Raw genomic sequence first — 23,496 nt, forward strand, 5'->3', positions numbered from 1 at the left:
ATTAATATTTTATTATGATCTTATCTTTTTCTTCATCTTTTCCTACCATTTCCATCCCACTCTTTTCCTCTTCTCTCATCGTCCCAACCTCTCCCTCTTTTTTTCCTCTTAGACCTCTCAATTCATGTCTCTTTCTCATTCCTGGTCAAACTCCTTATTGATTCCGGTCTCTATTTCTCTGTCCTCCCTCCCTCTCTAGCTATGCGTTATTTGAATGGAACCTGACGACTCCAATTTTCCCGACGAGTTGCAGGTTTCCTGATGTGTTTTCCAGCCAACCCTATTAAATTGGATGAAGTTAGCATCGCCAAAAAATTCTTCACCATCCCTGGACCGAGATCTTAGCTTTGAATGCTCGAATCTGTCATGGATTTGAAGAAGCCCAAACAGGTCGAGACTTCCAGGCCATTTTCCAGCCATATTCGACCACATTTTGGCCTCGATTCAGGTAAAATCATAATCTTGTCACTCCTAACTTCAATTTGGTATATTTTATATGAAAGTTGGTTGTGAAATGGATCTAAAAGAGAGTCGGAAAGTTAATGATTGATCTAAGTGACCGGAGATGACGAGGAGTCTGTCGGGAGTGGTCTTGAGCATGATGAGGACGAGAAAGAGAAGATAGTCTTAGCTAGTCCCATGGTTATTGGGGGGTCTCGCTAAGACCTCTTAGTGAAGGGTTTTGTCCATGCTAGTCCCCTTTAGTTTCATTAATGTTAGTCCCAGCATAGAACAAACACAGTATTAGACTAATAGCTAGTCCAGTCCAACTTAATGAGGGCAAACAAACGCCCCCTTATGGAATATGCTTGGCATAGTAGGCTAGGGTTCGCCTCCCAGTTTTCACTCTAACCCTAGCTAAATAGTGGTCTTAAGGAGAGGGTTTAAGCAGTCTGTACAGCAGCCATTCCATACCCTCATAGCCAAAATTCCTAGAGAAATTTCTCCCTCACACCCTTCACACAAATCTCTCCCTATAGTTTGGTTCTACAAAACTAGATTTGATCCTTGCGCTAGAGCACATGGTACGTAGGCAATTTAGCCAGGCTAACAAAGAAGTCTAGTAAGAACGAGATGGTGGTCAGAAATTCGTCAATTCCGCTAGGTATAACCTAAACGAATTCTATATATTATTGCACATATTTCCAACATAATGAATTTTGAGGTTTTTAGCCCAGGAGTCTGAACTTACGTTTATATATTTTGATCTCTTTACTTTGCCGTGCTTTCTCCTATATCTATAAACAACTGCCAGATGACAGCACCTATGGTGTTAAAAGACTATTGGCTACAATTGGATCAGAGAAGGCGCGGTGGTTGGCAAACCAATTACAAGATGGAAATAGGAAAGATCCAAATCCCGCTCGATTAGCCTTCAATTACAAGTGAAGATTACATACGCTATAAGAATACTAAAGCGACAAGGACTAGTAACACACTCCTAACCCTAGGAGGGATTGGATCCCAAAAGAGGATTATGTATACCACCATATGGAACCCGGCCTATGTCTATCGAAGTACTACTCCTCCACACTCATATGAACTTATTATGGAAAGACAGATATATCATGACAAAGCGTTCATGGTCTGATCTTCGCATTGAACTCCTAAGCCTAGTGGCTCAACGTCTCTCCTTTTTTGACCTGGTTCGCTTCGGTGTGGTATGTAAGAGTTGGCGGCAAGCTGTTCTAGATGGGGTTCTCGGTCGACCTGTAAATGATATGCCATGGTGCATGAATTATGCTTGGTTTGAGCATGAAAGAAAAATCATAAGCATACTGGAGCTCTCTGATTTAATGGCAAAACAAACCTACTCCGTCGGACAAATCATAAGAGAAGAAGCGAGAGAATTGTTCGTTGGTGCGAAAGTTTGTGCGTCGAAAAAGGGTTGGTTGCTTCTCTCTAAGAAACGTACAGGGCATTCATTTATCTTCTTTTTCTATAGTCCTTTCTGTAATAGGATTATAGAACTGCCACCATTGGAGTCGAAATGTGGGATTTATGAACATGCCGCCACATTCACGAAGGTTCCAACTTCTCGTGATGGTTGTCATGTTTATGTCGTATTCGGATGCGATGACAGCATAAGATCATGCAACCTCAGGAATCGAACATGGAGTACTATCTCCATACCTAATAATCTCTGTCACAGACGAATATATGATCTGGTATATTTTGGTGGAATCTTACTTTGTAATTTTCGATCAAGTTATTTGGGTGCGTTCACTACCGAGCTTCAAGTCTGGGAGATGATGGACTTGTTCCCCTTCCTAAAGACGCCGTCGCTGCAAAGACAAGAGTGGGACTCGCCCTCTAAATCTTACTTGGTTGAAGAGTCCGACGGGAAACTCTACTGGTTAGTATGTGTATATTGGTGGCATGCCTTCAATTTGATCGGTCAAACAATAAGTGGGCTAGGGTCAGCTATGGAGAAGTGTTTAAAAAACGAACGGTGTTTTACGGGTGCCCATTGTGAATTTCAACAGGTCCCCTTGTGGGAGAAGCAAGTGATGAATTTGCAGGCAAGACTTTCTATAAAACGGAGATTGACATCCTAGGTGAGAGATGTATAAAGTTCCAAAACAAATCCCAAGTGAAATGGGATTTTGAACTCTTGTGGAAGGAAAAGGAAAATTTGCTAAGGGCGGCTATGATTCAACTTCCGGATTCCATTGAGGACAACAAATGAAGGTTCAACAAATTTTTTTTTTTTTGGTGGTATAGCAATATTCTAAACTACTTTCAACGAAATGAAAATTCAAACTTTTATGCAAAAGAATACGTATAAAACGAATATCTCACATCTTCTTTACAATGCAAGCAATATGTAACTATAAATGTAATATATCCGTTTCATGCTAACATAAACTTTTTCTCGACTAAGTTAATAAACTTCCTAGTGTGTATTGTGTTTGATTATGTGTGTGACTTCAAAGTTCAATGGCAAAGGGAGAGAATGTCTGAGACACAAGTTAGCATAGAAAGGAAAGGGGGTGCTTGGGAATGTTTAGAGGTATGGGATATGAGAACAAAGGAGGGGGACAAAAGTGAGGGTCTTCACTCTTCTGTCGTGATTTGAAGTCTAAAGTGAAAAAGCAATCTGAGTATGTCTGACCATGTCCATACTTATTGTTCGGGATTTGAAATTTTTCTTGAACTTCTTCTTTTCCGTACGTTCGATTTTTCTGTGTTTTGTGCACGTAAATTTTCCCAACATATTATCTTGTATTCGGGCAGTTTACATTCTTGCCAACTCCACGCGTGAGGTGTGCATTAGTCAATACAACATGCATCTATCACAGTTTGGACACAAGCTTAGGTCAATAAGGCCTCGTTTGGCACACCGTATAAAGCATCGGATAGTACTAATTATACGGAGTACGGTGTTTGGTGTCCATTCATATTAAATAGCCATCGGATTAAATAATCCGACCCACCTATATTATCCGGTGAATACCCGCTTCCTTATACTCTCCAAAACCACAAGACAATTTAGTCGGGGCTCTCTCCCTCCCTCTGTTCTTCTTCTTCGTTTCCCCTCTCTCTCTTCTTCTTCCCAGCCGCTCTCTCTGCTTTCAAAAACCAACCACACTCCCTCCATTTTCCCAATCAAAACTCCCCAAAATTCCAAGTAGCTTCAAAGAAACCAAAGAATCTCATAAATCCTAAAACCTAATTCCTCCGCCAGCCACCATGAACCACCACCACCACCAAGTTCCATCCAACCACCCAGAACAAGACTTTTCTTTCCCTACATCTTCTTTTGGCTACCGCAGGATCTCCCTCCCTCTTCTCCGCCGTTGCATCTCTCTCTACTTCCTCCACCGCAGACTCTTCGGTTCTCTTCCTGCATCTTCTTCTGTCTACTGTAGAAGTTCCCTCCCTCTTCTCCGCCGCTGCATCTCTCTCTATTTCCTCCACTACAGACTCTTTGGCGCTCCGTCTCGGATCTCAACAAACAAAGAAACAAAGATTTGTCAATTTTGTTTTTCTTCCCCTTTCTTATCCGTTCAATACCAAACATAGTATAAATAATATGGTTATTAGTCTGATACTGCACCAAACGCCCAATTAATTTAGTCATTACTATCCGGTGGCTATTTATCCTATCCGACAGAAATAGTCAGTACAGTCCGAGCTGCCAAACGAGGCCTAAAGTTGGTTGTCACATAAACCTAATCCTTCCAAGCATATCCACAAATTTCAACAAACTGTCTTTGACCCGTTTGTTTCCTGCATGTTATGTTTGGTAGAAGTAGGACAGAGAGAGATTGAGAAAAGATAAATCCCACAACAAAAAAAAATTGATATAATATATTACTACTTGTAAATTATTAGTTGTGAACTGTCGGTCGACTCTGAAATCTTAACACAGTATCGATGAGATTACTTGCATGTCTTAAGTGACAGGCCCAATATGGTCCACTACCAACATTACTATTATTGTCCTAATGGCGAATTTGATACCAAATTAGGCTGCTTATTGTGTGACTGAGCCGAACTCCCACTTCCCATAGTGTAAAAATATCAATGTACTAAAAAAAAACTACCTATTGCTAGGTGTTAGGTTGTATCATAAAAGGCATCGGTGATTGTGACATCCCACATCGCCCAGGGGTGATCCTTATATATATATTCCCATCCTTACCTAGCACGAGGCCTTTTGGGAGCTCACTGGCTTCGGGTTCCATAGGAACTCCGAAGTTAAGCTAGTAGAGGGCTAGAGCAATCCCAGGATGGGTGACCTACTGGGAAGTTGCTCGTGAGTTCCCAAAAACAAAACCGTGAGGGAATGGTAAGCCCAAAGCGGACAATATCGTGCTACGGTGGTGGAGCGGGCCCGGGAAGTCGTCCCGCCCGGGCCGGGATGTGACATTGGAATGGTAAGCCCAAAGCGGACAATATCGTGCTACGATGGTGGAGCGGGCCCGGGAAGTGGTCTCACCCGGGCCGGGATGTGACATTGGTATCAGAGCCTATCCCTGGCCGGAAATGTGACGACGAGGACGTCGGGCCCCTAAGGGGGGCGGATTGTGACATCCCACATCGCCTAGGGGTGATCCTTATATGTATATTCTCATCCTTACCTAGCACGAGGCCTTTTGGAAGCTCACTGGCTTCAGGTTCCGTAGGAACTCCGAAGTTAAGCGAGTAGAGGGCTAGAGCAATCCCAGGATGGGTGACCTACTGGGAAGTTGCTCGTGAGTTCCCAAAAACAAAACCGTGAGGGAATGGTAAGCCCAAAGCGGACAATATCGTGCTACGATGGTGGAGCGGGCCCGGGAAGTCGTCCCACCCGGGTCGGGATGTGACACTAACCCTGGTCGCGTGTGTGCCGACGAGGACGTCGGGCCCCTAAGGGGGGTGGATTGTGACATCCCACATCGCCCAGGGAACTGATCCTTAAATGTATATTCCCATCCCTACCTAGCACGAGGCCTTTTGGGAGCTCACTGGCTTTGGAGCCTAATTGTGACATCCCACATCGCCCAGGGATGATCCTTATATGTATATTCCCATCCTTACCTAGCACGAGGCCTTTTGGGATCTCACTGGCTTCGGGTTCCGTAGGAACTCCGAAGTTAAGCGAGTAGAGGGCTAGAGCAATCCCAGGATGGGTGACCTACTGGGAAGTTGCTCGTGAGTTCCCAAAAACAAAACCGTGAGGGAATGGTAAGCCCAAAGCGGACAATAACGTGCTACGGTGGTGGAGCGGGCCCGGGAAGTGATCCGTCCCGGGCCGAGATGTGACATTTGTGACATCCCACATCGCCCAGGGGTGATCCTTATATGTATATTCCTATCCTTACCTAGCACGAGGCATTTTGGGAGCTCACTGGCTTCGGGTTCCGTAGGAACTCCGAAGTTAAGCAAGTAGAGGGCTAGAGCAATCCCAGGATGGGTGACCTACTGGGAAGTTGCTCGTGAGTTCCCAAAAACAAAACCGTGAGGGAATGGTAAGCCCAAAGCGGACAATATCGTGCTACGGTGGTGGAGCGGGCCCGGGAAGTCGTCCCACCCGGGCCGGGATGTGACAATTTAAAATATAAATTTAAAGATATTTTTCTATTTTGAACTTTAAAAATAAAAATAAAAAATAGTTTCGGGACCCAATAAACATTAGGATCACATTCAAAGGTCTTACAATATTGTCCTTAACTCCAACGCAAACTATTTCCTAAAGCTAAAATTTTAATTTTTCCACAAAAACTGTGAGTTATAACCCATAATTTTCCAATCGATTTGGAGAACATTTACAACATTCTTTATAAGCCTTAGAGTCATTCTACTAGCACCACATGTTACCTAAAATTAATTTAGGACATTTTGAAGATTTCAGACACCTATAATTCCTTTTTGGGGTCCCGCTATTAGCTTTCATTATTTTTTCTATTTTCAACTTTAAAGATAAATGAAAAATAGTTTTGGGACCTGATAAAGGATTAAATTACATCCAAAGGTCTAGCAACATTTTTGTTATTTCCCACACAAAATATTTCCTAAAATTAAAATTTTCAATTTTTTTACAAAAGCTGTGAGTAGAACCCACGTTTTCCAATCGATTTTAAAAACTTTTACAAGATTCATTGTAGTCAAAATTTGAGTCATTTTAGTCGCCCCACATGTTCTCTAAAATTAATTTAAGATATTCCAAAGATTTTTGACACCTACAAATCTCTTTTGTGACCTAGTTGTTAGTTTATATTATTTTTCTATTTTTTCAACTTTAAAATTCAATAAAAATTTGTCACATTCCCGCCCGGGCCCCACCACATCTCGGGCTCAACTTCACCATAACACGATATTGTCCGCTTTGGGCCCCTACCACACCCTTATGGTTTTGTTGACGGCCAGTATGCCTTGATTTTGGTCGGGGTGTGTCAAAAATAGTTTAGTGACCTAACAAACAGTAGGATAATATTCAAAGTTCTTGCAACATTTTCATTATTTAGGACATTCTTATGATTTCGGACACTTACAAATCTTTTTGGGCGACTCCGCTATTTTTTTGTTAAATGATAGATTTTGTTAGATTAGCCACTGACAGGGTTTAAATTCATGCCGTCATGCAAGTGCTTAACACATTTCTACCATTGCAGTAAATGGCCACTTGCAGGGGCCCCGCTATTAGCTTTCATTATTTTTTTCTATTTTCAATTTTAAAGATCAATGAAAAATAGTTTTGGGACCTAGTAAAGTTTAAAATTACATCCAAATGTCTTGCAACATTTTTGTTAATTCCCACGCAAAATGTTTCTTAAAATTAAAATTTTCAATTTTTTCACAAAAACTGTGAGTAACCCACGTTTTCCAATTGATTTTGAAACTTTTACAAGATTCCATTATAATCAAAATTTGAGTCATTCTAGTCGCCCCACATGTTTTCTAAAATTAATTTAAGATATTCGAAAGATTTTCGACACCTACAAATCTCTTTGGGGGCCTCGTTGTTAGTTTATATTATTTTTCTATTTTTTCAACTTTAAAAATCAATAAAAAATAGTTCAGTGACCAAATAAACGGTAGGATAACATCCAAAGGTCTTGCAACATTTTTATTATTTAGGACATTCTTAAGATTTCGGACACTTGCAAATCTTTTTGGGGGCCCCAATATTTTTTTTATTATCAAACGATAAATTTTGTTAGATTAGTCACTGACAAGGTTTGAACCCACGCTGTCATGCAATGGCTCAATACATTTCCACCACTGCTGTAAAGGGCCACTTGTAGGTGCCCCGCTATTAGCTTTCATTATTTTTTCTATTTTCAACTTTTAAGATCAATGAAAAATAGTTTTGGACACTGTTCTAAAAATCTCCGCCTAGCGTCGCTTAGGAGGCTGGCCACTGCCCGATTAATGCCTAGGCGTTTGAAAATTAAGAAAGGGTACCTAGGTTGCGGATCATTTAGACAGAAAATAGATAACTGCATTTTGTATTTTATTTTTTTTTCAATAAATTGTAAGAGACTTGTTGAATACATAAATGAACACACATTATTTGCTTGTTCCCCATGTTTTCATTATGTTCCAATACTTCTTAAAATTATATATATTTTAAGTATAAACTGTTACTTATTTACACGAAATATAATAAATCTACTTATATCTGCTTAGTCCACCAAGGCATTAGGCTCCAACCCGCCGCCCAACTAGCGCCTAACGTCTTATAGAACCTTGGTTTTGTGACCTAATAAAGGATAGCATTACCCCTTCATATGATTTACATAGATGGTATCCCTAGGATTAGGATTTGGATCCCATCTAGATCCAAATTGTGAGGATCCTAGAGATCCTCACATCCTAACCATTCATTGTATATAGGGCGACCAAAAAAACATTTTGAATTTTAAATATAAAATTAGGAAGTTTTAACAAAAAAACACACGGTATTGTTCGCTTTAACAAGAAATCACATTTTTTACACTAAAAAATCAATCCTGATATTATTGACTTTACCCTTTATTTTGTCTTTATCATTAAAACTCAAAGTTTTCAAGCCTTTTTCATTAGTTTTCCTATAAAATTAAATACAAATAGTACCTAATGAAAATTGACCGAACGATATACGATGAATGGCTAGAATATAAAAATCCCTAGGACAAAGAAGATTTAGAGAGAATCCTCATCCCTAGCATTACCCATTTAAAATTCCTGACGGACATTCTAAAATTTCCAGAAAAAAAGTGAGCTACCATAAAAATAAAAATAAAAATAAAGAAACATGTGAGCTCCCACGGTTTTCCAATCCCTTTTTGTGAATTTCTACAAAAAGCATTATAAAACATATTTTCCTTACACTTGTAAAGTTTAAGCTACTGCCAGGGGGAGAGATTCTCGCAGACAAAGAGGAGGGAGATGGGAGCAACTATTGTTCAAACAAACCGACCCACATGAACAATGTACAATGACATGGGGCCTGGAAATCTCTAAACGACACCGACTCACTAATATACTTAACTGAAAGCAGTAAATCCACTCAAGAAACTCCTACTAATAAAACCTTAAATGGATCAAGCCACTGTGGTGCATTGCACAAACTAGCAACCATTTACAACCTATTTTGTTACAATCATCTCGGTCACAGCTAGTTCTGGAGCCTTCAGATTTCCTCCTGTTTCAGCAACCGATCCATTCTCCGACAACTTCAGTTCCTCACCGGTCTCAGCACTTGGTGTCGGTTCCTTAATCAAATCTAACGTAGTTCCAAATGAATCCAAGGATTTGAGCGCTTCATTTGCCCCATCATTTCTTCCATCACTTGGCTTCCCATCCAATACCTTCATTCAGATAATCAGCAGAGAATACAATAAATTCTTCTGAATCCAACTGGCTTAATTAATGGCAATTACAAATGTAGCAGTAAGAAAAGAAAAACAGCTTAACGCATATGAAACAGTTGCATTGCATAGAGGTCCTGCAAAGAAAGGATAAAACCACTACACTTCTAAAATAAGAATTACTGGATGAAGGGCAAAAATCTTGCCTGTTTCCGGATCTGCTGTTTTGCTTTATTTTCCTGAATTGTCTTCTGGCGAGCTTCATAGAACTCAAAATCATCCAAAAGGCTTGTTTTACTGGAATGATCCTTGAACATCTTGATCATTTTAAGCCCCTGCTCTGGCTTGACCTGCATAAACACATTAAGCTTATCACCGGACAAGATAGAGGAATAACAAGATGAAGAAAATAAGTGGACATACCTCTTGAGTGTCCCTGCTGTTAGTGACAGGTTTGTTTTCATTGTTCTCTAAGGTAATGTGCTTTAGCAAACTGTTGGGTACATCCTTTACAATGTGCCACTTAACTGGAAAATAGCCAGTCCACTTGTCTTGTTGCCAATGTTCCACATTCTTGTTAAAATCTACCGGCCCCACCATCTCCGCTAGGCCAACAAATTGGCCACTGGCATTCACCTAGAGAAATAACAAGAGGAAGAAGAAGAAGAAGAAGCTAAGCCAAGGAAAGCAACAAATGAAATAATGGACTAAAGCAGTGGATAATGATGCTCACCGAGAAAAACAGAAACACGGGGCAGCCACCTGACTCCCCCTGAGCCTCTTGGTATGCTGCATGAAGTTTATTGTTTCCATTTGGTGTGCTGGCCCAAACATTATACTTTACACTCTTATGAACATCATCCTCACTATATGACTTAATAATGAAGAACTTAGCATCAGCATAATGATCACAGATATCTGTCCCGATGTACTGCTCCTGCTCTGCCATTATGCTAACTGCATCCTTCTCATCGTCAACTTTATTCAACAGCATATTGTTCCCCTTGACTGCTACAGCAACAGGTGAATTTCCCTTTTGATTTTTTAAACTTTTAACTCTAGGTCCCTTGTTCAACTCATCCAAGCCTTCTATGTCTTGGTTACCAAAGCGGAAGGAACTGTCTCGCCCCCTGGTTTTATACTTGTTTTGAAGAGCCGTCCACCCACTTCCATTTCTATGCATACCAAAACCATTGGATCCAAATCCCATACCAAGTCTAATTGGGTTCCAATAATGACCATACAATTCATTGGCATACATCCCATTCACAAGTCCGTTAGCTGTATCCATACCGTATCCCATCCTCGTGTGGTACAAATCCTACAAAGTCATGTAACAGAAATCCTTAAGAGGCCATCCCCAAGAACAATCTATAAAAGTCAGATCATTCCATCAAATAAAAATCACTACACGATAAATGAAATATGACCTATAGCATAACTAGTAATGAAAAAGGAGCGCTGCAACCGGATCAATCAATTTTCTAGTGAGGTAAACTCCAAAGAGAATAGCTACTATTTCTACCTATTTGGTTTCCCAACAGAATTCAAATGGGAAAAATCTGAAGATTACAGTTACCTTGCTGCTCAACCAACCAGATCACAGGTAAATGTGTTTAATATCACACATATACTAGGTACAAACATGTGAACAGAAGATTGATTAGCCCTAAGAAAATAGTACGAAATGTAAACAGTGATAGAGCTAGCATACCATGAATTGAGAGTTTGATCGAGAAGTCTGATTCTTGGAAGATGGAGTTCTGTTGACTGCGTTTCCAGTCATTGGTTTACCCAGTCCATTTGAATACATTGGCCGTTCAAACCATGGGGTAGGAGTTACCAACCCATCAAAACCACACATTGCATCATAGTACCCATTGCAGGAACCCCTTAGATTCAGTGATGAGTTTTTATATGGTGGTCTTGAGAAATCGGAAGGACTATTTCCCTTCTTACACACACTGGCCAGAACACCAACGGGATTCCCATTAGCTGTTCCTACAAGTGAGGGCTTGTGGCCAGCATCCTTTGCAGTAGAGACAGCCCCCTGGGAAGGAACAGCTGAATTAGGGGTGTGTGAGCCACTGTTAGGTTTCAGCTGCTTAAAATAGGGAGGATATTGGTACTGCTGAGGTCCATATAGCTGACCATCACTTCCCACAGTTGAAACCGGAGACCCCGATGTTGAATATGTGCTGTAGGGTGCATAACCATAACCATGATGATACATAAAAGAACCATTATCCCCATAGACAGCCTGAAATATGCAACAAGCATTATATGATATGATGCCAGGATATAAAAGAGTTTCTCAGAGAATATCACCCTTAAAATTCACCGAAGAGGTGTAAGAAGATGTAAACAGAAATACAAAACTCTGATAGGTAGAGACACTTTGACGAAACAGACTGTAAAACTCACAGAATTCACATCGTTTCCATTTGGATTAACATAACTTGGAATCCCGCCCCACTCATTTCCAGTCCCATCATAGCCTACAAAACCCAGACCATTAACAACAGAATCATCAATAACATGCAAACCATAAAACCCTTCATTGCACACGGGATTTTCAACACGACGATGGAATTCAAAACTCTTAGCTGAGCACTTATATAATAAAATCCAATAACAGATGTGATAAAGGAAGACAGCACCTAAGCATTACCTCCATAGTAATAGGCAGAAGATGTGTAACCATTAGGTAGATAGCACGCAGATGGATCCATAAAATTCTTTCGCAATGGGGCCGTAGACCGATCATAAGACTTGCTCTTAGAAGTCACGTCAACGGGCTGAAAATCATGAAATTGATAATCAAGCTCGAAACACAAATTCACCGGTCATTTTCCGGTACAATTTATTCACTTGTTAAAACAAACAAGAAGTTCATAATTTTTTTGAGCAAGGGCAATATAGCATAAGAGCAGAGACGAGAATTACCTTCCTGGCAGTGGCAGGGTCAGGGATATCATCAGGACCCTTGGTCTGAGATTCCAAGGCCAAATTCTGCAGCAAGTCTGCAGCTTCTGAAGAAGACCCAGAAAGTCAAGGAAATACAAAATACAACAGTAGATGCAAACAAGCCCAAAATACAATTCAAATCAAAATAAAAGCAGAATTTAAAAAATAAATACAAAATCCCAAATCAAAACGTTGAGAATCAGCAGCTTTTACGTCAGACAGAAACCCCTAATAGCACTCAAAGAAGAAGCAAGCGACAGATCTACTGATCTAGCCCCGTACATAAATATATGTACAACAGAGCTAACATTCCAAAATACGAAAACAAAAAGAAGCCCAATAGACGAAGAAGCAGTGAAAGTGTAAGGATACGATCCGCAGGTGGGGAAACGGTGGTCGCCATGACAAAGAGTGACACTTGAGAGAGCGGCCTCAGCTGCTGCTGCTTGCTTAAAACGCGAAAGGGTTTTAGGGGTTTTCGGGTAGAGAGAGAGAGAGAGGAGTCGTTTATAAAAGTCTTGGTTTAGCGCACCTAGTCATTCAAAATTGGCTTTAGGGCGGCATTTATATCATATGAATGTCCTTATATATATATTTTATCAACAAATTTCAACACAAGTATTACGAGGGTTAAAGATATTTACAAGGCGGGAGTTTGAACTCAGTGCAAATACATTGCTTTAGCTAATTGGTTTCACACACATGGCACATGAGATATTTTGTATCGGTGTGTACGATGAAACGTGTTTGGATTGGTATTTAGCTTGATACAACAATAATTCAATTAGATAACCTATTTTAAAATCTCAAATTTTATGACTCAAATATTCGTTATTGTATTAATTATCGCACTATGTCTATTATATAATTTGAACCTCCTCTAAATCTATTACTCAATAACCTTTCTCATCTATCACAACTCTAATTTAGTACGTTATAAGACCTAAGAGAGGTTCCCATAATAACGTATATTTGGGTTCTACTCCGACAAATTCTTTCTTAATTTTGCTATAGAAAGAACAATCTTTGTACTCAAAATTCTCATAAAAAAATAAATAATTGTTATTTATGTTTTTAAAAAACACTTATGAATAGTACAAAATGAGATTTTTAAAATATCAATAACAGTTTCATTTACCGAATGCTACCAAAATCGATATGAACCATGTGAATCGAGGATGGACGGAGGATATTTTCTTAGGCTTTGTTTTCACTGGCCCATAGGGGCTGATTTAACTTTGCTGGACCGTGACACGGGCCAGTGATCATAAGTTACAAAGAATAAAACGAAAAATAAGATAAAAATAGATACCACACAAACTTTTGCAACGAGTCAAGGCATCTCCTCTGATTTTATTCTTGGCACTAAAATTCTCAACAAAATAAATCAACAAGCACAACAAACACACAACACGGCAGACATGAAGAAAATACGAAACAAAATAAAATTTTAAACTCACTATATTGCAATATTTTCCCACCTTGCTTCTTCTAGCTCACTTACAATTACAAACGCAAAAACTTGCTCCCCAAATGGAGGAGGTTATGATCTAGATTTACAAGACCGGAAATAACCAAACAAGTAAAAGGCAAAGGTAAAACAAGGAGAAAGTACTAAAGGTATAAGCAAGCCTGAACCCAAAATCCTAGGCAACCCAAAACATGTTAGAGCTTCTGCAAAACACCTGTAAATTGACAACCCAAATGAAAAACTCTGGGGGTGGCACTACTACAATTACTCGGATCCCTAGCCCTGCCCAAGAACAAGATACAAGAAACTCCAATACATTATTGACTTGCCATTCCTCAATGAACTATTGACTATTCTAGCAGGGCAAGTCACTATCATCAGGACGGCGGTCCACACAAGTAGGTAGGCAGCATTGGATACTGGTTTTCTCCAACATATTCATTAACACCAGCACACTTCAACGCAAACCTTTCAAGAACACTGCAAGAGCATGGACCACCGTTACGCAAGGCAGAAGCTAGCAACCATTCGCAACCCCATTCACTACAACCCTCTTCTCTGACACAACTGGCTTAGCACCCTTTGGGGCATCTCCAGATGCAATTGATCCGTTTTCTGCAACTTTCGGCTCCTCACTTCCATTCACCGCCGGAACAGATTCCTTGGTCAACTCAGCGGAAACCTCCAATGAATTTTGAGTCTTCAGTTGCCCATTTTCCACCTCCTTCTTCTCATCATTGTTTTTACCTTCCCATACCTTTTTTTGGGTATTTTCAAATGGTCAAATGTTAAGTATTTGGACTTGTTAACATTCATCTCTAAACGGCAATATAAGAAGAAAACAAATAAGAAAATAAAAGGAGCAGCAAAATTAACAGGAAGGCAAAGTGTTTACCTGTTTCTGAAACTGCTGTTGCTTAGCCTTCTTCTCCTGAATTGTCTTCTGGCGGACCTCATAGAACCCAAAGTCATCCAGAATGCAAGTCTTGCTTATATGTTCTTTGAAGATTTTAATTATTTTAAGCCCTGGCTCCAATTTGACCTACACAAACCCATAAGATGAATATTCACAAGGGAAGAATAAAGAAGGTCAAGGCAAAAAAGAAACACTAAGCTGTGAACTTACCTCCTGAGTGTCCCTACTGTTGGTCACAGGCTTGTTCTCATTATTTTCAAGAGTAATGTGCTTCAGCAAACTGTTGGGAACATCTTTAACGATATGCCACTTGACAGGGAAACAGCCATTCCACTTGTCTTGCTGCCAGTACTCCAAGTTCTTGTTAAAATCAACAGGGCCCAACATCTCGGCAAGGCCAACAAACTGTCCACTGGTATTGACCTAAAAAGAAAACAAGTAAATTACTTCAAACCCAATAAAACTTTTAAACTACAACCTCACAAGTCCTAACAGCAATGGATGATGCTTACCGAAAAGAGAAGAAAAACCGGGCAGCCACCAGATTTCTCCTGAGCCTCCTGGTAAGCAGCATGAAGCTTCTTGTTGCCATTTGGCGTACTGGCCCAAACATTATATTTAATGCTCTTATGAACATCATCCTCACTGTATGACTTAATGATGAAGAATTTGGCATCGGTATACTCCTCGGGAAAATCTGCTTTGTTGTATTGTTCTCGATCTGGGACACTGGTTTTTTCGTTTTCCTCATCATTACTAGGATTCGTTGGTACCTGCCCCTTGATTGCTAATGCATTAGAGGCAAATCCCTTTTGATTCTTGGAGATCTTCGCCCGAGGCCCCCTGTTTAGTTCATTTAATCCATCCATGTTCTCATTACCATATCCATAATAGCCACCATTTCTTCCCCTGGGCTTATACTTGTTGTCAACAGCAAGCCATGAGCGTCCATTGGTTCGTGAATCATAAGCATGATACCCAAAGCCCATACCAGATCTAACCGTGTTTCCATACTGACCATACAGCTTGCTTGGGTACATCCTATTTATAAACCCTTGAGCTGTACCCATTCCCGACAATGGCCTTGGGTGGTGCAAACCCTGTGGGATCAAATAAATGAAGTTTGTAAGGATGAACACAATCTCAGTAGGACATTTAAAGTAAATATTCAGATTCAGCCTCCACAGAACATCTATTAGCATTGGAAGACTGTTCACCTTCAACCAGTTAAAGGATATCCGATAACCAGATTCCTCCATGCCTTAGATGTTCTCACACCAAAGGGTTAGAGGTTTGATATGAGGCCAAGGCCATAATTGAACAGTCATGCCATACAACTCGGATGACATTTCCACTGGTGGAATAAGGTAATCTCCAAAAGTAAGACTACAAAGCAGGGATTATAAAAAAAATATTAAATATATAAGCATGTGACCAACATACCATGTAATGAGAATTTGGACGGTAATTCTGATTCCTTGAAGACAAATTAGTATTGCCATTGGAGATTGATGAAGTAATTGTACTTGTCACTGGTCTAGGTTGCCCGTCCGAAAAAAGTGGGGCATCTAACCATGGACGAGGAGAACGCAACCCATCAAATCCAAATCTTGGGTCCTGGTATCCAGGAGTAGGAACACGTCCTGGCAAAGCACCCCTCCCATATGAACCATTAGAGTTGAAAGACGAGTTTTGATATGTTGACGAGGGAGCTGAAACATTATTTCCTTTCACACCTCCACCGTTTGCAATGCCGTTAGAAATTCCATTAGCTGTTTCCACAGACAGTGGCTTTTGGTCACCAGCTACAGAGGTGGCGACATCAGTTTGTGGGGCCGCAGGGTTGGGAGTGTACGGTCCACTGGTTGGAGTCAGAGGCTGGAAATAGGGAGGGTATTGGTACTGCTGAGGTCCATATAACTGACCATCATTTCCCATAGTCGGAACAGGGGAGCCAGCAGGAGAATATGGGGCATACGGTGCATACCCATAACCATGGTGGTATATCAGAGACCCGTTGTCCCCATAAACACCCTAAAAAAACACAAGCAGATAACAAATTTATAAGTTTAAGAGAACAAATTTACTCACGTTAGATCCAAATCAAACGCGATCACCATGAAACATTACACAAAAGGGAAAAAGAACTTACAGAAGTCATCTCTACTCCCTCAGGATTTACATATCTCGAGTAGTCATCCCACTCGCTGCCAGTCCCATCATAGCCTAAAAGAAATTCATAAAACCATCCACATCATACACATGAATTTCCTATCAAAAAGTACACATTAATTTTCATGAAGAATCTAACAATCCACCAAGCAGAGAGTTCAGGCATAAGTTTTACCTCCATAGTAATAGGCAGTAGACGGATAACTGTTCGGGAGATAGCACATAGATGGATCCGCAAAATCAGGTAACAATGGGGTAACAGAGCGATCTTCTGGGATCTGTCCATTTGCAGCATTGCCAGAATCAATAGACCCGTATTGGTTAACAGAAGGCTGCATGGAAAAGAAATCAGCCTTCAGAACCACATATAACGTAAATGAATAAATGTTTCAAATGCAGTTTGTTAATACTTTTTCATGATCCAATCCTCATGGCTGAATTTTCTTGTTCCATTTATGTTTAGCAAATAATTATCCTATCTTGAATTCACATTCAATCATCACATTGCAAAGTACGGTACCTTCTTGGTAGGCTCAGGAATTTCCAGAGTCTTGGTTTGAGAGTCTAATGACATCTTCTGTAACAAATCTGCTGCTTCTAAAGAACGCAAACGGTGAAGGATATAAACAATTTTGTAAATCAATCGAGATGTCTAATGTACAGTGCCTGTTTTACTGTGTGTATTGTAAATTTGTAATAGCCATACACAATCAACAAAAAAAATCTAGGTTCTGGTCCTTCTGGAGCAGTGAAAATAGTTTGAATTTTATATGGAACAGTCAATTCATTCACTCCATCTACAAGTTACAAACAATTTACAAAAATCACCTGATATGAAACTTCAATTCAACCAAGCACACGTCAATCTTTACTTAATCAAACAACACCAAATTCAAAAAATTAAGCAAACCCATACCAAGAACTTGAATTGTCGCACATACAGCCATAAATTTCAGACACGGTCTACAAAACCACAAATCAAGCATAGAAATCCATAAAACCAACACAAAGCGCCACAATCCCAAAAACTAAACAAACGCCATAGAAGAAACTCGCAGCGATCTACAAATTTAATGTAAGCCATAATAGCAACAAAGGTAGAGAAGATCTAGTTTCACCGCAAACTAATCACTAAAGAAAAGATCCAATTAGAATAAGAAAAATCGAAAACAAACAATACCCAGATGGCTAACGTCTAAAGTTTTAGAATAGGATACGTTCCACAGGAGGAGCAACGGTGGCCATGGCCGTCAATTGATAGCTAGATCTCCTACTTCTCCTTCCCTGTCCTAAGTATTGCCAAAAACCCTAAATCCCAGAGAGGTGATTGGGGTTTTAGCAGTCGGAGAGAGAAATCTCGATGCTTAGAGAGAGAGAGAGAGAGAGCAGGGAACAACGGGTCTCACAGCCGCCAAGGGTTTGGGTTTTTGGAAAGAGGGTTTTTTTCATCCAAAAGCGGTGATTCAAATAGCACCACGGCTCCTCTTCAACCCTCGCATTCAATCACCCGCGGGTCACGTTGTGAGCTCATCGGGCCACTCCTATTGGACCAAATTTCCACGTGGCCTTTATTCATAGGACTCCCCAATGTCGTTTTTAGTCTTTCAGGGTCAAGGTGAAATTGATTGGCCCGGTGATTTTAATCCGAGTGAATGTATCCCTCTCGGGAGGAGTTTGAAAACCCTAATTACAAAAGGACATCGATGCCCCATCGCACTCGGGCATGTGGCAAAACCCTACCATTTTACATGGGGGGTGTTGTGGGCATTATGGGGTTTACACCGTGAGGAACCGAATTTTACAAAGATCTATAACTCAAAAGATAATTACTCCCTCCCTCCCCTTGACATCAACGACTACCTTTTGATTTTTCATGAGTTTACCAACGACCATTCATCCATGGGTTGTGAAACTACTATAAGCTAAATTATAATTGGGTTTTTATCACAAATGACTCTTAAAATTGACTCACATCATCAAAATTATCCTTGAAATTAAAAATCAATTAATGTAGTCCCCGAAAATAGGTGTCGCAAATCAATATGATCATTCCGTCATAATTTTGTTAAAATTTTTATTAAGTGCTGATGTGGCACACAAATGGGCTCCACAAGATTTACGAGTTTTTATCACTGAAATTGACTCACATCATCAAGATAGTCCTTGAAATTGACCCACACCATAAATATGGTCTCTAAAATTGAAAATTAATCAATGTAGTCCTTCAAAATAGGTGTCGCAAATCAATATGATCATTTCGCCACAATTATATAAAAAAATTTGTTATGTGTTGTTGTTCGTTTAATAATTAATTAAAATTTTGTATAAATACCTTTTTGCACAATGATTTTTTTTTTTTTGTTATAATAGAGACTCCAAAGAAAGATCCCTTTCATAAATTCTCAAAGTCAAAAGGCTTAACCAAGGCCTAAGAGGGGTTGTGGAAATAGTTTTAAACCAACAATAGACGCACCTCAATTATAACCTCATTATCTCAAGGTAGACCTCGTCATTGTTTGCATCACCAGACCATCAGGGAAGCACTGAACAAGCTCTCCAAGATTAAGGTTGTGAGGATGCTAATTGTCTAAATGTTAATGATGATGTCCCAGTAGTCATTGTCAACGGGCCAAGCAATCACCAAAGGTAATCTCGATCCAAGTTCAATTCGATAAAGGGTATCAAAGTGTAAGATGGGTGTATTTATTTTTTATTTTTTTTAGATAATAGAAAGCGAAGGAGGTAGAGAAATATGGACTGGGATCGGAGGTGATTGCATGACTATGTGTTTGGGTTTTGACAATTTTTTAATTAACTATTAAATTATTAAGCATATTTGTAATTTTTTTAAAATTTAATTAGACTTCTTTAATCCATTTATGTGTCACATTAGCATATAGCATAATTTGTGACAGAATGACTACATTAATTTAAGACATTTACTTGCGGGACTACGTTGATCACTTTTCAATTTCAGTGATCATTTTGATATCGCGGGTCAATTTCAAGGATCATTTTGATGTCGGAAGTCAATTTTAAGGACCATTTGTGAGAAAAGATGACTTATGAGGCCTATTTATGTGTCATATCAACACTTAACAGAATTGTGACGAAATGACCATATTGATTTGCAACACTTATTTTCAGGGACTACATTGATTGATTTTAAATTTTAGGGACCATCTTAACGGTGAGGGTCAATTTCAAGGATATTTTTTACTTCGTGTAATATAACCTTGATTCTCCTCAATAGAGGTGGGATGGGTGCGATTTGGCCAAGTTCACCCATAAAATATAACTTATTCATTTCAATTCTAAGTAAAATAGAGGAAAATTCTCAAGTTTATTTGTCAGATCATGTGGTTGTACGACCACACACACAAATAGGGGGCTTTTGGAAGTGTATTTTTTTCTAATTCTATCCATGGTCTTTCCCGATCCTCCCTAAAGGCGTATACAGCCGGTTTGACAAAAGTTTTCTCCGTATTATGGCCCAAACGCCTTGTTTGACAAACCCATATTTGAACAAAAAAGACAAAGTAACTCATCAAACATACCTTATTACTTTATTGCCCATATTGATAGAAAAGTTACAAATAAATTTATCCCCTAGAATTGAAAAACATAAAACAAAAACAGTAATGGTAGAACATGTGTTTAAAATTTAGTGAGCTGATATTGATGAAAAGTCATCATGCACTTTAACCACAAAGTAACTTTCTAAAGTACCAAACGACATTTAAAATAAGTTTAAATAGTGATTATATGAGTGATGTAAATATTCATGAGAGTCACAGTAGGCAATGTTGACAGATACAACCAAGAGATTTCTGACCTTGTGGAAGCCATCGAACCAATCTATTCCATAATATGTATTTTCTAGTTTTAACCATGAAAATATCAAAACTACAGGCCATATTTATACCTCTACTCCATCAGTTTCCAAAACGGTACAAAAATAAATCGCATTCTTAGTTTTCCCCACGTTGCGGACCCTTTTTTTTATCGTCACGGTGGATTGGAGATTGGAAATTGGTAACTGTGATGGAGGGGTAGTTTATGTTGAAAATTTGAAGTTCGTACTTGTGGACAGCTTGTGTCACTTCCGGGAGAGCAAAGAAAATCTGATTGATTTGGTCACCGGTGTAGCCAATGTTGCGGAGGAATAGAACGTATTCGCTTGTTTTCATGTCGTAAACGAGGCCTGGATCCATCCGTTTGATGGGGTCAATCAATGTGGCCGGCACCAATGTCAAAGGATGTGTCCCTCGTGTTTGCTGTGACAATTGAACATGAATTATGATCAATGGCTGTTTTTATATGCAAGTACTAACAAAATGTGAGCATCCATCTCAAAACTATTTTTTAAACACTTTATGCAAGACTAAAATCACCAACACAAGATGCTCTGAACACGTACCTGTGGTGATGAGAGCAGACCTACTGACTGCCGGAGACCAATTCGGATGTGCAGATTTGATAAGGGCAACGACTCCGGACACATGAGGTCATGACATTAATGTTCCCGACGGAAAATTCCAGCTCACAGAACGTTTATCATCAAGTGTTAAGGTGGCTGTTTGTAATGTGCCATGGTGGGAATGTGGATCATGTTCTGTTACTGTATAATGCACATACGTATGATCGGCTGTATAGAAGTACATCTTATGGTATATATACACGCAGGGTGATGCAGATTGATACCTTGAGAATATAAGGTGCAAGTGAGCTTGGTCCTCTTGAAGAAAAGTTTGCAACTCTAGGAGCTGGAGAATTACCATAATACTTTTACTTGCTTCTCTTCGCACAACAGGTTTCGTGTGTGGTATTGTGGTATAGTACACAATATTAACACATGTCACGAATTTAAGTGCAGTCAAATTTGTCGACAACATTACCAACAACTAGTTTGAAGTATCGATAATATCAATAATATCGAGAACATATCTATATTCTTTAAAAATGCAGTTAACTGCGCTAGAGAGCGACTTACGTGGAAGATTGAGCAAGGTAGTGCTTGATTTTAGTCCCCTGCTAAAGGTTGACATGGACTGAGGGGATGATGTCGACGGCAACCTGCCTTGTCAAAGATGCCACAAAGATCAAACCCGATGCGTTCGCTTTCTTGGCAGCTACCTTTGCCTCAATGGTCCTATGTTTGAGAAGCATAGAATTACTCTTCGAACCGCAAACTTTGATTTTATCCAATTCCCTGGCCTGCAAAACCTGCATTTTAATTTAAGACATTACATAATTAACAAGTGATTAATAGATCAGATGGAAAATTATGAGAGAGAGAGAGAGAGAGAGAGGTCACTCATTAACTAAATATATGGTTGCATCTGCTAATTTTGCCTTAGTAGGTGTGGTAATAAAGCTGTCTCCCTGTGCAAAATGGAGATTTATGAATGGCTCAGCTAATTAAGGTGCTGAAGCATATATTCACGAAATGATTAGGGTCGTGATCCACTGTTAATTAAATTAGAGTATCACCTCAAACAAAGTAATTAAAATTTGACCTTTTCATCACTGTATCATAATTAACATGTAATGCCATGTATAACCCATGATTTATATGTATTAACAAAGAGCTTATTGTATAGGATTATTCGGGTTGGAGACATTCGATCAACGGAGGAAGCAGCTACACAAATTCCCCAAGGAGCAACGTTTGTGACCTGTGAGGGGTCGGGCGCTTCATTACCTGCAGAGAACACCACACTAACGCCCAACTGCATTGCATGAAATGAACCAATTGCAGCTAATGATACAAACAGTGGCAAAAATGGCGGCTTTGATCCAAACGACGCTGATATCACGTGAACTCCATCGTGCAAAGCATCATCTGCAAGAATGTCTGCTTCAGGGCACCTGCCATCGTAGTCCTTTCCCCAACCCCAACATACTTTGTACACCGCTAGATGTGCTCTTGGCGCTCCTCCCCTGGCGGTTCCTGGTGCTAAGCCAAAGAAACTTGCATTGTTTTTCACTATATAACCATGGGTACGCTAATCAAATCAACCAAAAAATAATGTACCATAAAACTTGTATGCATAATTTGTTATTAGATATTTCTATTAATTAAGCACTATTGCGAAGAGACAAAGACATTGATATTGGAGGCCACGCGTGGTAGTGGTGGAGCTCAGCTTGCATGAGAGAGAGAGAGAGAGAGAGAGAGGGAGGGAGGGAGGTGGTGAGCTTTGCTTTCTTCCATTCCCTTCCTTTCCTTACATGTCAATTTGTGGTCATCATCCCATCTTATCTCATCTCATCTCCAGGGGTTTCTAGCTAGTCCGAAATTGGACAACATTATATGCACCATATAGACTAAAGACTATTATATAGAGGTTGGATTGGACCCCACCATTCACTGGCTCTCTGCTTGAAAAATGGCATGCACTATATAATGTTGAAAACGGAAGAATTTTGGGCATCACACGTTTTAGAAAAGATTAACATACAGAGTTTTTTGTTTTTGTGAGATTAATTGGACAAAATATATTGCCGGGCGATCTAATTAAACATTTCTTCTTAGAGAAGAAAACTAGTAGAATCTCTGTCATGCTCAGTCAAGTCAATTAGAGTCATAAGGGTAGGAGGTTGACCAAAATTAAATTCATCCTACATTTCCCATTTTGTTGCTAAGTATGTGTAGTGTTGAGTGATCAACAAATTAACAACTCCAA

General features: G+C 39.6%; 2 protein-coding genes and 1 non-coding gene across 8 annotated transcripts; all 3 read right to left on the reverse strand.

The window, feature by feature from the left end:
• Positions 1–8,741: 8,741 nt before the first annotated feature.
• LOC103931442 (YTH domain-containing protein ECT2) lies at positions 8,742–12,796 on the reverse strand. 2 transcript variants are annotated; one of them, XM_009340924.3, is made up of 9 exons: positions 12,621–12,796; positions 12,228–12,310; positions 11,953–12,079; positions 11,706–11,779; positions 10,996–11,541; positions 10,015–10,602; positions 9,705–9,917; positions 9,488–9,631; positions 8,742–9,281 (listed from the first exon to the last, which is right to left on the reverse strand). In XM_009340924.3, the coding sequence occupies exons 1-9, from the start codon at positions 12,649–12,651 to the stop codon at positions 9,060–9,062; spliced, it is 2,028 nt and encodes a 675-aa protein (XP_009339199.2). In that variant the 5' UTR covers positions 12,652–12,796; the 3' UTR covers positions 8,742–9,059. The 2 variants fall into 2 exon arrangements, with proteins under 2 accessions (XP_009339199.2, XP_009339198.2); XM_009340923.3 differs by having other exon boundaries at positions 12,228–12,313; positions 12,621–12,795.
• An 895-nt stretch (positions 12,797–13,691) lies between these two features.
• LOC103931441 (YTH domain-containing protein ECT4) lies at positions 13,692–18,237 on the reverse strand. 4 transcript variants are annotated; one of them, XM_048569943.1, is made up of 9 exons: positions 18,025–18,237; positions 17,328–17,401; positions 16,983–17,085; positions 16,788–16,861; positions 16,079–16,669; positions 15,148–15,735; positions 14,846–15,058; positions 14,615–14,761; positions 13,692–14,476 (listed from the first exon to the last, which is right to left on the reverse strand). In XM_048569943.1, the coding sequence occupies exons 1-9, from the start codon at positions 18,050–18,052 to the stop codon at positions 14,237–14,239; spliced, it is 2,058 nt and encodes a 685-aa protein (XP_048425900.1). In that variant the 5' UTR covers positions 18,053–18,237; the 3' UTR covers positions 13,692–14,236. The 4 variants fall into 4 exon arrangements, with proteins under 4 accessions (XP_048425900.1, XP_048425899.1, XP_018499067.2 ...); XM_048569942.1 differs by having other exon boundaries at positions 16,983–17,139; XM_018643551.2 differs by having other exon boundaries at positions 17,328–17,404.
• A 2,322-nt stretch (positions 18,238–20,559) lies between these two features.
• Positions 20,560–22,962, reverse strand: LOC103931462. Of its 2 annotated transcripts, XR_007252938.1 has the most exons (6): positions 22,512–22,962; positions 22,133–22,192; positions 21,801–22,033; positions 21,512–21,573; positions 21,228–21,428; positions 20,560–21,084 (listed from the first exon to the last, which is right to left on the reverse strand). It is a non-coding gene; the product is annotated as an uncharacterized LOC103931462 (transcript). The 2 variants fall into 2 exon arrangements; XR_007252937.1 differs by having other exon boundaries at positions 22,133–22,962.
• Positions 22,963–23,496: the final 534 nt, after the last annotated feature.

Source organism: the organism of the source record quoted next, unplaced genomic scaffold, assembly GCF_019419815.1.
Source record: "Pyrus x bretschneideri cultivar Hongxiangsu unplaced genomic scaffold, Pyrus_bretschneideri_v1 Contig51, whole genome shotgun sequence".
Taxonomy (NCBI): Eukaryota; Viridiplantae; Streptophyta; class Magnoliopsida; order Rosales; family Rosaceae; genus Pyrus; species Pyrus x bretschneideri.

Coding starts and splice junctions, on each gene's coding strand:
- LOC103931442 (XM_009340923.3), bottom strand. CDS start 12,651: ATGGCGACCACCGTTTCCCCACCTGCGGATC. Junction 12,080..12,227: donor ACCCTGCCACTGCCAGGAAG/GTAATTCTCGTC, acceptor CATGATTTTCAG/CCCGTTGACGTGACTTCTAA. Junction 9,632..9,704: donor ACAGCAGGGACACTCAAGAG/GTATGTCCACTT, acceptor GTGTTTATGCAG/GTCAAGCCAGAGCAGGGGCT.
- LOC103931441 (XM_018643550.2), bottom strand. CDS start 18,052: ATGGCCACCGTTGCTCCTCCTGTGGAAC. Junction 16,862..16,982: donor TACTGCCTATTACTATGGAG/GTAAAACTTATG, acceptor AATTTCTTTTAG/GCTATGATGGGACTGGCAGC. Junction 15,736..16,078: donor GTCCAAATTCTCATTACATG/GTATGTTGGTCA, acceptor TTGATCCCACAG/GGTTTGCACCACCCAAGGCC.